This window comes from Zootoca vivipara, chromosome 3 (assembly GCF_965207765.1).
Source record: "Zootoca vivipara chromosome 3, rZooViv2.hap1.1, whole genome shotgun sequence".
NCBI classification, from domain to species: Eukaryota; Metazoa; Chordata; class Lepidosauria; order Squamata; family Lacertidae; genus Zootoca; species Zootoca vivipara.
Genome location: NC_142586.1, coordinates 108,503,432 through 108,520,571, shown reverse-complemented (window position 1 = coordinate 108,520,571; position 17,140 = coordinate 108,503,432). Strand labels below are relative to the sequence as shown.

At 43.3% G+C, this 17,140-nt stretch overlaps 1 protein-coding gene across 2 annotated transcripts in view; it reads right to left on the bottom strand.

Annotated features, from left to right (window-relative positions):
• EML6 (EMAP like 6) overlaps positions 1–17,140 on the bottom strand; it is a 165,604-nt gene that overhangs the window by 50,058 nt on the left and 98,406 nt on the right. For both annotated transcript variants that reach the window (XM_088667421.1, XM_060273134.2), the window contains 9 exons: positions 15,292–15,385; positions 8,105–8,205; positions 7,418–7,620; positions 6,774–6,885; positions 6,023–6,150; positions 4,906–5,047; positions 3,473–3,625; positions 2,032–2,163; positions 1,159–1,247 (listed from right to left, as the gene is read on the bottom strand). In XM_088667421.1, the coding sequence (XP_088523547.1) occupies positions 1,159–1,247; positions 2,032–2,163; positions 3,473–3,625; positions 4,906–5,047; positions 6,023–6,150; positions 6,774–6,885; positions 7,418–7,620; positions 8,105–8,205; positions 15,292–15,385 (1,154 nt within the window). The remainder of the gene's footprint in view (positions 1–1,158; positions 1,248–2,031; positions 2,164–3,472; positions 3,626–4,905; positions 5,048–6,022; positions 6,151–6,773; positions 6,886–7,417; positions 7,621–8,104; positions 8,206–15,291; positions 15,386–17,140) is intronic.

The following is a 17,140-nucleotide window of genomic DNA, read 5'->3' as shown; positions in this document are numbered from 1 at the left end:
CATTAAAGAAACAATTCAATTAAAACGCAGATTAAATACAATGTTAAAATTCAATTTTATGGGATATGGGAGATGGAGGAAAGAACCAGATGTTGTAGATGCTTCCAGGCTATTTTCTGATGGGATTCCAATTCAGGATGCGGGATTGTTGATTTGGAGCTCTTGTGCAACAAACCCATTTCCTCTCCAAGCTGGACTTTTTGCAATAAGGAAACTGATGGGGAAATGCCCCGGAAAGTATGGGGTGATAATTGCTTGATACAGCATTGTCTAACCTCCCCACAAACAAATACTCAACAAATTGTCAATCTCATCTAATCTCCCTATCAATTTTGGGCAAACCAATCACAATGAATGTCATAAAAATATTATAACAACAACAACAACAACAACAACAACAACAACAACAACAAATAATAATAATAATAATAATAATAATAATAATAATAATAATAATAATAAACAGGTTGTCTGAAAGTGCACACCCATACTAGCCTACTGAGAAATATTTCCCACTGAGTGAAGTCAGACTTACTCTCAAGTAAACAAAGAATCAGCAAAATAATTCAGAGGAATACAATTTGGGGAAAGGGTCATTTCACAAAGAAGTTTCTCACTGCATTACTGGATCAAGTTCACCAAGTTTTGTTTGAATCGCTGTTTCTCCCTAGGCATTTCCTCAAAAATATTTGATTTCTAAAGTATCGTCTCACAATATACACATTTCAAAAGTTATGCCCCCCCCCAAAAAAATACAAATTTGGGTATGTTTTTGTGACAAGAACTGCAATGTAAAATCCAGAGAAGTGTGAAATCTGAAGGATAGTTGCATTCCTTTCATTTCACACATTAGTCTAGGCTTTACAGATCCGGTCAGTTCACAAGAAAATTGGCAAAAACCAAATTCAGGTGGCACTGCTGGGAGTTGTAGTAGAAACCTTCTGGAGGGCACTAGGTTGGGGAATGCTAGGATAAGACAGCTCAGAGGACCAGGCTGATCACAAACTAGCTTTGGTGAAGGCAAATAGGAAACTCTGGAAACCGAGCTGTAGGCTATGCTCTTATTCTATTGGAGAGCAAGGAAACAACAACAACAATAATATATAAAACCTTGAAAGTTCAATTTGTGACATATTCCACCATCCCTTTCATTCCTACCTCGGTGGATCTTATAACATGCCTCTTTCCTCTCGGAGCTTCAAAAAAGAATTGTTCTTTGGCACCAGAATTGACTTGCAATAGCTTCCCTTGATCAAAAAGAAAGAGGATATTATGACAAGGCTCTCTCATTATTAAATTAAGATACGGTTTGACACAGAAGGGTAAATTCCCTTTATGAAAACCTAGTTATTCAGCACTTGCAAAAAATAACTGTAGTCTTAATCAAGGGGGTGATTATCTCTGGATTACACTAATAGTGAGGACAGGTGTAAGATTTTAGGAGCGGAGAGGCCCAGAAAGCTTTCTCAAAGCATTCCATCTAAATATACCATTCGTTTTCAGAGTAGAACTTTGGGGAGAAACTGCCCTACAAGTTTGTAGCAGAAGTCAAGTGCACAAGGTGCTGATTGGCTGCCCTGCTGTGAGGTCACCAAAAAAAACTCCGCCCACATTCCGACAGCAGTTCTCCATTATCATTTCCATTGACACCACTAGCTGAATTGTGCCCAGTCCATATAACATACACACCGAGTCTGTAGGTGGTGTTAATTGGCGAGGGAAAGCTTGCATTGATGAATAATAATGATTTAGCTGCTTAAGATGGAGATTTGAAGTAACTGTTTCACCTCCCTCATCTGAAGTGTTTTACCCAATGGTCATATTTTTGTTTGTTTTAAATGTTATTTTAGGCCTTGGTGTCAAAATGCATTTGGCTCACGTCGAAATATGTAATATAAATTTGAGATTGTCTGGATATATTTTTGTTTCATCACTGGGCAAGCAGGAGCCACATGTTTTGCAGCACGTCAAAAAGAACTATGAAATCTGTTTCACTGGAGACCAGGCTGGACACATATTCAAGGTTTTTACCTCTTGAATCCCAGTCAATGTGCGTGACATAGCTGGATGCCCCTTTGCAGATGCCAACTCTTTTGCTGGTAAGCACATTGTAAATATCTACAAAATTATCATGGGAAGCCACTGCCAGATATTTCCCTGCATCTGTAAAAGAAAGAATCCCAAGTAAATTATAGCATTCGCTGTGGTTTTCTTTTTATTTCCATTGCAGAAGCATGGGGGAATGGTGCTGAGTTATAAAATACAGTGGTACCTTGGTTCTCAAACGGCTAGATTGCCAGGCAAATTGGCTCCTGAACGCCACAAACCCCGAAGTAAGTGTTCCGGTTTGCGAACGTTTTTCGGAAGTCAAACGTCCGGCGCAGCTTCTGCTTGAGTGCAGGAAGCTCCTGCAGCCAATCAGAAGCCGTGCCTTGGTTGTCAAACGGTTTTGGGAGTCAAACGCAGGGCAGTCTCGAGCAGGTCGGCCACCTTGGCGCTGAGGGGCGGAGATCGCTCCGGCGCCCCCGCCCTCGCACGGCGCAGCATGGTTTCCGCGCGGCTTCGCCGCACGGCGCCCTACCTCACCACGTCACCAGGGGTCTACCTAGAGCCGGTCCTGGTCAAACGGACTCCCGGAATGGACTAAGTTTGAGAACCAAGATACCAGTGTAATGGAAAAGTAGCAAGCAAAAGGAAAGAACATGGTAAAGGCAATGCAGTGCTACTCAATTCGTTTCCATTTTGTATTTTTATGCTGCGAACCACCCTGCGATCTATGGATGAAGGGCAGTATACAAATGTAATGAATTGTAAATAATAATAATTCATATACCCTTCCCACCCACTGCACCGGATTCTTTCACATGTAAGTTTCACTTCATGCTGACAGCAGCTTCCTTGCAACATTATGCGTGTGCATGTATTGTTACAGGGGTCAGCAACCTTTTTCAGCCGTGGGCTGGTCCACCCTCCCTCAGACCATGTAGTGGACCAGACTATATATTTTTTTTGGGGGGGGGGAAATGAACAAATTCCTATGCCCCACAAATAACCCAGAGTTACATTTTAAATAAAAGCACACATTCTACTCATGTAAAAACACCAGGCAGGTCCCACAAATAACCCAGAGATGCATTTTAAATAAAAGGAGACATCCTATCCTACTCATGTAAAAACATGCTGATTCCACGGGCCGGATTGAGAAGGCGATTGGGCTGCATCCGGCCCACGGGCTTTAGGTTGCCTCCAGTCAGTCAGTTCTCATTAGGATTTCCCCCTAAAGATTTTTTTGCATTTCTGCAAATCTTGGGGTCCCCTGAAGTCTGCTGCTACGCCTCTCTTAGACAAGGTTGGTGCAGTTTTGGTTTCCAAATGTTTATGCAAACCCAAAGAGAAAAACTATTGGCTAAACTCGGCATTTTGTAACATTGCATGGTAAAAGCCTTTTATTAAGAAGTCATTTCTTCTGCACCTCGGGAAAATTTGATGTCAGAGATCATTTCCTTTCTGTGATGGAAGGAAAGCATATCTTCTACAGTATCAGCATTCACTACCAGAAAACTCCCATCGTTCAGCCCGACAGCCAAGGCTTTCCCATCGGGGGAGAAGGCACAGCACCGCCCTCCTGGAAAAAAAGACATTTAGAGAGAGTTTCTGTTTAGAGCTTCGATGCCAAGGAAGGTAGCAGTCAATGCAGATTAATCACCCTCTTAGAATTAGCCAGTGTCTTAGGGCAAGGGCTGCAGCTCAGTGGCAGAGCCTTTGCTTTCCATGCAAAAGTTCTCAGGTTCAATCCTTGACAACTCTAGGCAGGGCTGCCTGAAAACCTGGAGAGCTGCCGCCAGTCAGTGTAGACAATACTGAGCTAGATGGAGCAAAAGTTTGACGCAGTTTCGGAAAGCTTCCTGTGTCCCTAATAACCATGCATGTTGTTGGCATCCATCTGACTCGCGAGACAATGGAGTAAACTGCCAGGGGTGAAATCAAACTGCTGCCCTAGCAGCACCGAAGTGGACCCCTTGGGGTGCAGGCCTGGGCAGTATGTATGGAGGTCCTGGGCTGCCCAGACAACAAGACCTCCTGCTCAGCCTCGCTGATGTGGTCCAAAGGAAAGCAGAACAATATGTTTTGCACCAGCTTGGCTGCAGGAGTTGCTGGAATTAGGTGTACGAGTCGCCATCCAACCATCTTAGAGACTCCACTCTGAATATGTTTTAAGGCAGGCATCCCCAAACTGCGGCCCTCCAGATGTTTTGGTCTACAACTCCCATGATCCCTAGCTAAGAGGACCAGTGGTCAGGGATGATGGGAACTGTAGTCCAAAACATCTGGAGGGCCGAAGTTTGGGGATGCCTGTTTTAAGGTTTTCTCTCAAATACACCCCACAAGACAGTGGAAGTCTAGGATTAGAGTTTGCCTTCTCTTAGATGAGCTACCTTCCCAGGTTGATGTGCTCCATCTGCCCCTCTAATTTCCATCTACAGCATGTGCAGAAACTGTCCTCTTAACCACTGGACCCACACTTGTCTGCTCAATCCGCCAGAAAGAGTCTGTCTTTGCATACAAGGGAAGTCCCTAGCTCACGGAAAATTTGAGATCCATCGGCTAAACCCTCACCTGGTTTAGCAGGTCATTCAAAGCTGTTCCCGGGGTGTGGCCGCTATCGCACGCTGACAGCTTCTAGGAGTCACAGGTGAGAGTTGAGTGAGGGGGGCAACCAATGGTGGACAAACTACCCAGAAGGACCACAACTATACATGTGAACAGCTGTAAAACTGAGCAGTTTCTAAAAGTGGCTGCTCCAGGTGTGAGGTGCAAGGCTGGGTGTGGTGTAGGGCATGACCCAAATGAGGATAGTAAAAAGGTGCTGTATTGATAGCATATATAGGACTAAAGGGAGGTTACCTTTCTTAAGCTTTCTCACAGCCAGCATACGGTGTTGAGAGGAAAGTTCCCAGATCCTCAGAGTTTTATCATCGCTCACTGTTGCACAGATAGGTAGGAGGGGATGCGCTGCCAGACCCCAGACCTCCCCTTCCATATGCCCCTGTTTATACAGAAAAAGAGTGGTTTACAAAAGAAAATCATGTACATTTATGCTTCAATTTCAAGCTAGAATTGCTTTCGAAAGAGCGTTGTGGGTTGTTGTTTTTACTGTGTTGCTTACTCATCCTCTGGCAATGAGGGTCCCTGTAATTCCCATTTATTCTCCTCCTTTCTCAGCTGTGTACTGGTGGAGGGATTAATAATTTCATAAACCCTTTAGGACATTTCTGCCTGAACCTAGCCACATGGTCAGGAAGTGCTCTGCCACACATCCTGGAGTGTTCTCTATACAGTGTACCTTGGTTTTCAAACAGAATGCATTCCAGGAGTTTTGGAAAGTGAAAATCAAGTAGGTTTGGTTTTAAGTGTGCTGAATTGAAATTTTCCCCACATTCCTACTTGAGAAGCACAAAACAACTGTGTATTCTGATGGGTTGCTTTTGTTTCTGTTTTGCCTTGCTTCTTGTAGTTGATTTTCCAGTTCTATAATAAACAATATTAATCTAGTTGATTTAAACCATACTAGGTGCGTTCATATTTACTGCCTCATTTGTTTCATATTGATTCCAAATGCAACAAAAAAGGCAACCATCCTTTTTCTCAAAATCACAAAACCCCACCCATTCAAAAGGGCACGAAGCTTGCTATTTTATTCATAATCATTCTTCTCCCATTTTTTCCTCTTCCCATTTCTTCCTCTTCCTCTTTCCTATTGCTGGTACCATATATTTCTCACATTTTTTTGTGATTAAAACCTGAGCAGCCAACAACACATGCAACACCGAAACAAAGGAACGTTGAGGGACATTTTACTTTGCAACTTATAAGCTCTGAAAACAAACTGATCTGCACACCAAGAGCCAAAGCAATCTAACCGTAAAGGAAAAGAGAGAGAGGTAGATAGAGATTAATTAGCAATCCAAAACAAAGATCACATGAAAGTAAGCAAGTGTAGAAATGCGGGAAGTCATAGTACCTGCACAAGCAGAGTCATGGGGCCGCTTTTATCAATTTCAAGAATCTCCCCATTTTTTGTTCCCACCAGTATATGCCCATGTCCTAAGGTGATGGCACGAATGGATGGGTTATCTTCCAACAGCAACCCTGAAGATTAGATTAGAGAGAAGGAACGTTCATAAGAATGTGGATTTTTTGAAGAGATGACTACTGTGCCTTTGGTCAGGGTTCAGCCTGACTCATTTTCTCTTTGTATAAGAATAAGCACGAAGGAGGTTCCCAGCCCACTCATAGGTGGGAACATATCAGTGGAAACAGTTGGTCTTGGTGAGTATTAACCATTTCCAGTTTTAACCTGAAGGTTGCCACTTGTCCAGTTTTCATCTTAATTGTTGGAATTAATTGTGGGGTGTATCTTAATTGACTGATCGCTTGTATTATGCATATCATTTTATTTATATGATATTAGCCACTCTGAGCCTGGCTTTGGTTGGGGAGATATTATTATTATTATTATTATTATTATTATTTATTATTATTAGCTTTGGTTCACATATTGTTTTGGAATGTGGAAATTAGGCTGAATAATCTTTAAATGGGAATTAAACAGAATTGCTCCCTGATCCCTACTTGCAGAACAACACAGAGCTGATGGTGGCTCTGGAAGATGCTTAAGCAGACTGCCTAGGTTTTCCCCAATTTGCCTAGATTTTGGGGAGGGGTTCTGCAGGAAGGCGTCTCTCTCACCAAACTCACGTATGAGGTTATACCTTTGGAGCCAGGCGACAATGCTGCTCTTTTAATGGCGTATGTCTTCAAGCACCTCTCAAACGTGTCATCCCAAAGTGCCACCACTCCATCCTTCCCACCTGTCACAAAGCCCTGCACAAAAATTCATATAAATATATATATACTTAATGCATTAACATTAGAGACGAAGAAGGTGTGCGCACAATGCAACTGGACTACAGAATGAAGGCTGCTTTACGTACTGAGCACATTATTGTACTATTTCTCACATGCGCATTCCCACTTCTGCGGCACACAACCTCACAAGCACCGACCGCAGCGAGGGTGTCTGAGACTCAGAGGAGGCCTTCAGTTAGATTTGTGGGAATAAAGTCTAATCCAAAGAATGTGAAGTGGACCAACTGTCCTACCACAAAGAAGGCTTGAGAGATCTTTGATCTGATTCAGCCAAGTAATTCCTACCTGCACCACTGCTGTAGGTGCAGCAAATGATTCCTGGGCATCCAAACACCAAGGATGCCAATGTGAAATTGTGTCTGTTTGTGTGCACATGGGGTGGGCTTGAAACGAGATAGGTATACGAAATGAGATCGGTATGCGGCTATGGTTTTGAAATTCCGAAGCCAAATAAAGAATATCTGGTGGTGGCGCAAGGCATACATACCTTATCTAAGGCATGCATGGCAAATACAGGCCCATCATGAGCTTTCACCGTCTTAAGCAGCAAAATATCTTTCCAGATGTAAATGTCTCCTGTGGCAGATCCAGAGAAAACAAGGTCCTCTATTCGTCCATACGAAACACTCATCATGGTTTCCTGCTTCCCGATATTTCCAAAGATGCCACGCTTGGAGGTAAAACCACCACCTGAATTTTGATGACAGAGCAACACACATTATTATAATTTTGTGTGTGTGTGTGTGTGTGACACACACACACAGAGAGAAGAATGGCCTAATGATGGCTCCTGCCCCGTTACATCCTACGAAGGTACTTTCAGATACTCCTTAGTTGACAAAACTGAGAGCCCTGAACACTGTTGACACCAATTCACGCAACGAGTGCCAACAACCCTTGAGTATGGTGGTGGTTTGAAAAACTGCTTTGGCTATCAAAGAAACTTAACTGGGAATCTGTTGTGCAGGGGCACACCAGCTCACATCCTGGGTGTGACTAAAGGAATGACTTCCAGCAGAGGTAGGTCAAGAGAAAGGCTCAGACTTGTGAACAGCATGGAATGGCCCAAGGAGAAGAAATAACTTACATTCTTTTCCTTTTAAACTAATTTTTATTCATTTTTAAACAAATGCAAATGCAATAACCATTAAACATTCTTAATGCAACACAATACCTGCTTGTTGCCAGAATTTGATGTGTTTCATTCCAACGGTTACCAGTTTATCAGCATGGTGGGGGTTGCATTTCACTACAAATATCTTGTCTTTATGGCCTCTGCAATGAATTAAAGAGTAAAGAATACATGAGTTGTCTAGCCATCTTTTTTTAAAAAAGATTTTGGTGCATTGTGAGATGTGTGTGTGTGTTTTTAAAATGCATGCAAAAAAAGGCACTGCTTTGGGAGACATTTTTAGAAATTAGAAAGATGAGTTGAATGGGGATTTATTGATCTTTAAGCAAGCCTTAGAATCTAATGAGTTGTGACAGCAGCAGACCTGTTTTACAACAAAAGGACACAACTGAACAGGTGTACTATGTGTTGCTACTGCAAGACAGACGTTGAAGAGAAATTGAGCATACATTCTAGTTGCTTTAGGTTTACATCCCTATTATTGCCGACCAAACAGAAAGATTTAAAACTCATACGGTATATGAAAATGGTTCTTGTATCCTTAAGGTGCTTGAAACTGTCACTATTTTGCACTGTTTTGGTGCTCTTGTGCAACAAACCTGCTCCCTCCATTTTTTGCAGCAAGGAAGGCGATGGGGAACATATGGAATACCAATCACTTGATGCAAAGTTGCATAGATCAGAATGAATGCTCAAAAAACAGCAGATGTCACATAAACTCCCTGCAAACTTTTTGCAATAAATCAGGATGAATAGTCAAAAAAACAGGTCATCTGGAAGCAAGGTCAGAGTCTGAAAAACTCTGAATTAAGTTTCTCTGACAAGCCATTTTGGTTTTATCTGCTATGATTGAATGGAGTTCTAACATCCTCTGAGAAGTTAGCACAGCCTGCAGAGTGAACACAGATCCATCTCAATATGATCAATGTGATCCGTGACATATTAAATATTGCTGAATCCAGTTTGTGCAGAACTGCTGGAAGGAGCAGATGTCTGCCAAAACAAGCATTACTCTGCTGGATTCATATAAATTTATACTGGTAAGTTTCACTCCTCTTATAATTCCTCCAGTCCTGTTAATTCTCTTAAACTGCTAAATTACCTTTAGTCCATGAAAAACTGCCAGTTGCAGTGTGTTTTCAACACTTGCTAAAAACATACATGTTTGGCCAAGGATTTCTGGTCATTGATATCTAGCCTTTGTAAAACTTTCCTGGTTCCTGTACTTTTGTTTTAATATCGATTTTATTGAATCTGTTTTGATATTTTTGTGAATTCTGAATTTTTTTTAAAAAAGCACACACACACAAGGCATTGTAGAAGTGTTTTGATTTAAATGAACAAAAGGGAATGGGGAACAAACTGGAGCTATCCATAACGGCTTCAGTCACAGTTAAAGCTCTCTCTTCATTCCCATCGTTTGCGAAGGTGATTGGCAAAAAAGTACCAGTATTTTAAACTAATAGGTCCATCAGAGCTCATTGAAGCTCATTGTGGGTCCGGCAAATTATGTATTCACTGTTTCATGAGATAATAGCATACACCCCAAAACCATAGAAATAATAGTGTGAATGAACAGGAACAGAATCAACAGGAATGGAGACATTTATTGGAGTTGTACTGTATGGATCCTTAGTTTAGTAGGCAGACACTACAGGAAGTAAAAGTAAAGGTAAAGGGACCACTCTGGGGTTGCGGCGCTCATCTCACTCTATAGACCGAGGGAGCCTGTGTACAGCTTCCGGGTCACGTGGCCAGCATGACTAAGCCGCTTCTGGTGAACCAGAGCAGTGCACGGAAACACCATTTACCTTCTTGCCGGAGCAGTACCTATTTATCTACTTGCACTTTGACGTGCTTTCAAACTGCTAGGTGGGCAGGAGCTGGGACAGAGCAATGGGAGCTCACCCCATCGCGGGGATTCGAACCGCCGACCTTCTGATCGGCAAGCCCTAGGCTCAGTGGTTTAACCCACAGCGCCCCCCCCGTCCCTTACTACAGGAAGTAGTTTCAACATTATTTAAAACAATTTCTTGAAGAAGGCAGCCCATCTTGGAGAAAGAAAACTCTGGTCCTAAACTTGAGGGATATCTTCAGGGGAAGAAAATGCTAAGGAGTAAACCTTACATTTATATAAACCTTATATTCCTCCCTAAGATGGCTGGATGGCTCCTTGTAAACCTCCTTCTGGCAACTCCTGCAGCCAAGATGGCGTCAAATGTATTGCTCTGCTTTCCTTTGGACCACATCAGAAAGACCAGGTGGGTGGGTTCTTGCCGTCTGGGCAGCTCAGGACCTCCATAAACACTGCCCAGACTTGTGCCCCTGAGAGGTCACAACTCAGCAAAAACAGCATTGGAGGCAGCAGTTACGCTTAAGTCCATCAGTGGCTACAAGATGTTGCACTTGATCTTAGCCAAAAGGCCGAGAAGCGACAGCTACGAGATATCATGGCAATACTCAGCCTCCAGGGTATTACAGATGTCACCTGTATATCAGCCTAACAGTACCTGGATCTGACCAAATGAAACAATGCTACATAATTCTTATTCAGCAACTGCAAATCTTCCCCATTTTGTGCATACTCTATTTCATATGGAGAGCAATCTTCAGGAAAGGGTTGGCAAAGTAATTCATAAGGGGGTAAAAAAAAACACCCACAGCTGTGCTTCAATGTATTCAAGATAACAGAGCGAAAGGCAACACAGGTCAAATTAATTAAGAGAGCTATAAAGAGCACCATTTAAACCACTAGGCGATAAGCAAGTTGCTATTAATATTTAAGCAGTCTCAGAAGGAGGAATGGAAGATCCATGATAAGTACCGTGTTTCCCCCTTTTTAAGGCGTAGTCATAAAATAAGCCATAGCAGCATTTCTAAGCATTTGAGAAATATAAACCGTACCCCGAAAATAAGCCATAGTGATAGGCGCTGTGCGGAAGAGATCACTGAGCTCCCCGAGTCAGCAGCAGCAACGCCGGCCGCAGCAGTGTTTGCTGAGTCCTTTCTTGCTTTTGGGACTTGGTTACTGTGCTGGCTTGGGATGGTGTGTGTGCAATTGCTGTTGCTGCTTCGTGTTTTTCAGCTGGATTCTCTGGGTTCTAAGCACTTTCCCCCGTTTGTTTGTGAAGCAGCACTCGGCTGCAGCCCCTGCCTCTCCCGACGGCTGCATGAATGCGAGGCTGGAGTTGATCGCTATCTCCTTTTCCATTTCTTTTGTCTTTGAGCACCCGGCCCCGCCCCCTCTCCCCTTCGTGGAATGAAGAACAGAGTTTTAGCAGCATTTCCTCATTATAAAAAAAAGGTCAGGAACTTTTACTTTAACCTCAAAAATGGGATATTTCCTCTCTCTAAAAACAACTCTGACCTGAACACCAATAAAACGGGGGTAGATCACCTCCAGTTTATAAATCCGCAAGTAGATCGCAGTCTCTTGGAAGTTGGGCTCTATACTTTGGCTGATTGCAAGCCTTTGCATCTTTAAAAAACAAAAACCATGCGCTTCTCAGTCTTAATTTTCCTTTAATTCATCCCCCTATACCCTCCTCCAACCATTGTCTCCTTCCATTCCTTACCCCCCTCCCTCTCTCCCCACTTCCCTCACTCCTGTGCGATCTCATTTAGTCATATACTTGCTTTTTCTGTTGTGTTGTCTATTTTATATTTAATATTATTACCCTTTATGATGTTATTTTTCCCCTTGCGATAATTATTTATTTTTTATCTTTAACTAACTTTCCTTTCCATATTTTTCCATATATAACTCAACACTTTCCCATTCCTTCTTAACTCTTTGGATAGAGTGCCCCCCCCCATTATTGTTGTTAATTTTACAATTCCTGGATTTTTTATGGAACCGAACAGCTCGGGTGCTTCAGAATGTGCCTTCTGTTGCTACAGGGCTATGGGGCTTCACTATTTGACCCCCCACCCCAGGTTGGGATTTTTAAAGTAGTTCTGTGGGTCCCAGGGCACAGAATCACCCCGATCCTTTCCTTTGTCTAAACAGACCTCTTCCCCCCTGACTTTGGAAGGCTGTGCTTCAAGGGTGATACCAGGGGTTTTTTAAGACCTGCGCCTCTTAAGGATTGTTACGGTCCATAACTTCCATTGCTTTCTACAGGGTTGGGGGTTTAAAGCACTGCCACCCCCACCCCACCCTGCAGGCGCTCGGAACTGGCAGCGCCAACAACGCGCCCAGCAATGTGCAGAAGAGAGCACCGAGCATCCTGAGCCAGTGGGTCCCAGTTGTACCAGCACTTTTTTTTAAAAAAAAAGACACCCCCTGAAAATAAGCCACTGTGTGTTTTTTTGAGGGAAAAAAGTTATAAGACGGTGTCTTAAAAAAGGGGAAACACGGTAATTGCAGCACATTAGATGGATAATTAGAAGGGCAAAAATTAACACAATATTTCAAAGAACAGTTAAAGCCAACAGAAATAAGGCATGAAATATAGATTTTTGATTAATTCATGTTAGTTATTTCAGTGGGTCCTGGGATTTGCCACACAAAGTTTTAAATCATCACAATACTGCTAGCATATTTGCAAGAAGTTATTAGGCAGGCTGGTGGTTGTAAGGGGGGGGGGGGGAGAAGAGCTGAAAGGCTCTGCCTCCCCATCTTTGCAAAGGGATACGGCAGCCCAATGCCATGCAGGAGAAATGAAGCTTTCATTGTAAAAAAGTTAAGAGCATTCACCATCTCTGGGTGCTGCATGGTCCCTGGAGATGTTTTTAAAGTATGGGCTCAAGGAGGGGATTCAAAGGGGATTCTAACTTTGCAGAAGACACATTGATGCAGCAGATTAGCCAAATGGGATGCTCTGCCCTTTGAAAGCACTCTGATGTCTTGTCCATTATCAGAAGTGGGGGAGGGGGGCTGGGGGTGCGTTTCAAAAACCCACCCAGCCATCACTGTTGGTTGGAGGGCAAAGGACTCAAGCTCAGATGTTTTGGGTTGTTTTGAACCAGCATGTAACACCGTTCAACTGTATGCAAGATTTCAGCCGAATACTTTATACTGAGATTTAAAAAAAAAAACCTACTGCTGCTTAATAATAGACAAAGCAAGTGCACTGCATTGAAATAAATCACTGAGATCCATGATTTGCCTGGGCTCAGTCCTTATTTTATAAAAAGGGAAGCTTCTATTTAATAGTGGAAATGAGAACATCCATTAGAGAACCAATAATTAGATAAGTGACCAAACTGTTCCCGAATACTTTGAGTGTTCAGGCAATCACAAAAGCTTCTTAGCCCATGCGAGGTTAACAGATAAACTCCCAGGCAACAAATGGAAAATGTAAAAATATGTATTCCAATTTGAGATGGGGAAGATGGGAGTGGGCCCAGGAGAGGTTGTCTGACATTATCAGACTTGAAAATCTATTTATATTATACTGTACCACCAAAACTGCAAGGGAGGTTCAGGCAGAGAAACAATCTCCCCTCCAACTACACTGCTCTCCACAGCAAGAGGGCAACTATATGTCAATTCTTGCAAACACTGCAGAATAAAGGCACAGAAGAGTACAAAGTAACATTTTGCTTTGGCACAATAGGTGGAATTTAAGTTGTTTCCTCCATTCACATAATGACACCCCCCCAACTTTACCCAACTTCCCCTTGTAAGAGTTGAGATAGATAGGTTCAACAATCAACTTACAATTATTCTGTATATAATCAATATAGGGAAAGACATATATTATTCATCACAAACTTATGCAAGAATGGGGGGGGCAAGAATGTAAGCTATAAGGGGGTAATTGGGTGGTTGTTTTTTATTTTTATTATGTATTTTGTGGTTTTATATATTGATTTTTATATGCCTGTTGTCTTTGTCCATGGAGTTTTCTTGGCAGGGATACTGGAGTGGCTTGCCAGTTCCTTCTCCAGGTGGATCACGTTTAGTCAAAACTCTCCACTATGACCTGTCCATCTTGGGTGGCCCTGCATGGCATAGCTCATAACTTCTCTGAGTTATTCAAGCCCCTTCGCCATGACAAGGCATTGATCCATGAAGGGGTCTGGAGGAGACTCTTGAGAGTCCCATGGACTGCAAGAATATCAAACCTATCCATTCTTAAGGAAATCAGCCCTGAGTGCTCCCTGGAAGGACAGATCGTGAAGCTGAGGCTCCAATACTTTGGCCACCTCATGAGAAGAGAAGAATCCTTGGAAAAGACCCTGATGTTGGGAAAGATTGAGGGCACTAGGAGAAGGGGACGTCAGAGGACAAGATGGTTGGACAGTGTTCTCGAAGCTACGAACATGAGTTTGACCAAACTGCGGGAGGCAGTGCAAGACAGGAGTGCCTGGCGTTCTATGGTCCATGGTGTCACGAAGAGTCGGACACGACTAAACGACTAAACAACAACAACATATTGATTTTATTCTGTGAACCGCCCTGAGACCCCTAGGTATAGGGCGGTATATAAATTCAATAAAGTAATGGTAATAATAATAATAATAATAATAATAATAATAATAATAATAATAATGTCCTCAATCATTATTATTATTATTATTATTATTATTATTATTATTACCATTACTTTATTGAATTTATATACCGCCCTATATAAACTACACTGCACTAGGAGGGCACTAGGAGAAGGGGACGACAGAGGACGAGATGGTTGGACAGTGTTCTCGAAGCTACGAACCGTGTTCTCGAAGCTACGAACATGAGTTTGACCAAACTGCGGGAGGCAGTGCAAGACAGGAGTGCCTGGCGTGCTATGGTCCATGGGGTCACGAAGAGTCGGACACAACTAAACGACTAAACAACAACAACAACAACAATAATAATAATAGGCTGGAAATGTTATTACCATCATTAATGTTAGGGAACACAGCAAAACAAAACAACAAGATGTACCTCCTATGCTAGTTAGGACAAAGCAACTTTGTAACATCTGGAATGAACAACATAGGTGGAATACTGGTGAACATGCAGGTGTCAATAGGTAAAAAGATCAATATGTCATTCAGGATTAAATACCCCTCCATGAATTGAGTCTACAATGAAGGAGCGTCTCCTCCCCCATCGTTCTGCCCGGACACTGAGATCGTTCTGCCCGGACACTGAGATCTAGCGCCGAGGGCCTTCTGGCGGTTCCCTCGCTAGGAGAAACCAAGTTACAGGGAACCAGGCAAAGAGCCTTCTCGGTAGTGGCGCCCACCCTGTGGAATGCCCTCCCACCAGAGGTCAAAGAGAATGTTCTTACCTGGTTGCTGCCATCTTTTCTCCTTTTTTCCAGTCCCAGAGTACGATGGTATGATTGTCATCTAACCCAATAGACGCCAGACATTTTCCATCAGCTGTACGAAAGCAATTTATATCATCCTGAGGTGAGAAACCCTTAACAGAAATCTGACAAATACTGCATTATTGCAAATTTAAAGTACAGGAACTCATAGCAATGCAGCTGGATGCTTTGCAATAAACATAGTTTTTCACTGGAGTAAAGGTAAAGATAAAGGGACCCCTGACCATTAGGCCCAGTTGTGACCTACTCTGGCATTGTGGTGGCAGCGGCAGCGGCCACCTTGTGCTTCTGGGGCCAGCAGCGTCGGCGTCTACCCTGCTTGGCTGGAGAGGACGGGAGGGTCGGGCAGGCGAGAGGGGGTGGCAGGGCGGGCAAGGGCGAGGCAAGGCACGGCCGCAGCCATGACGGCTCCGAGGCGTTGCTGCATATCAGCATAATATTTCAACCATGTCGTGGGTTCAAGCCCCACCTTAGGGGAAAATTCCTGCATTGCAGGGGGTTGGACTAGATGACCCTTGTGGTCCCTTCCGACTACAATTCTATGATTCTATTGATATATTACCATAGCATACGCATCAATCTGCTTTCTTGAATTGTCCTACTCCTAGGCATAGCAGCCAACTCCTAGAGGCCTAGGTGCCTCCCCCCCCAATTACTGGTAAATACCGTATTTGAAAGAGTCACCCCCCCATGTTGATGGGCTTTCTATGTGGGGCTTATCTGCCCCCCCGTATTTTATTAAGGATGGAAGAGGGAGGGAAGGAAGGAAGGAAGAAATAGAGAGAGGGATAACTCATATTTGTGGGTGCCTCTGGGTGACGCTGTGATGCTGGAACTCTGCAGCAAGAGGAAGAGCCTTGTAAGCAGCTTTCTCTCTGCTTGATTTACAGCAGGCACGTCCAACAGGTAGATTGTGATCTACCAGTAGATCACTGGATGTTTGTGGTAGATCACTGCTAGATCACTGGCACCCCTAAAAAAGCTCACCCAAAATTTTCCATCTCCCTAAAAAAAACTGAACTATGACGTGAAGCCCTAAACAAAAATGGGCTTCCCTCCTAAAAGAAGCTCAACAAGTTTGACCTAAACCCCAAAAAACAGGGCTTCCCTTCCTTAAAAAAACTCAATAGCTTTGACCTGAACCCCCCAAAAGTGGGTAGATCACTCCCAGTTTATAACTCTGTGAGTAGATCAGAGTCTCTTGGGAGGTGGCCACCCCTGATTTACAGTATACAGATGCAGGAGAAGGGGTGGACTGGAACACCACTGCTTTTTATAAACATCACTGTGTCTATCAAAGCTACAGCCCCCCTTTTCTTATTCACTTCTTTTTAGCCTTGCAGAGCCACCTTAGTCAAATTGAAGTGGTGAGCTATCAAATCCTGCCTGAAAGGGTATTCTGCTCCATTGTCTTAACTGCTTAACTACTGGTAGCCACTTTGCTTTGTTTATTTGATGTGTTTTTGTTACAGCTGTGTTCCCGCCCCCCCGAAAGCGGAGACTGAGCTGCTCTTGCTAAAGCAAAGCCCTTTCCACTTCAGTTTTGGAGGGGGAAAGTGCTGGTTATGGTCTGTAAAATACATTAATTTTTTGCTTCTGGGGGGGCAGCTGCCCCCTCCTACCCCCCTGCCTACGCCCACGCTTGGGCTAGAGCCAAGTTTACCCTCTCCTGCCCCTGCAGCTCACTAGACTACACTATAATATAAATGTAATGTTTATATCATGGGTAGGCAAACTAAGCCCGGGGGCTGGATCTGGCCCAATCACCTTCTAAATCCGGCCCACGGACGATCCGGGAATCAGCGTG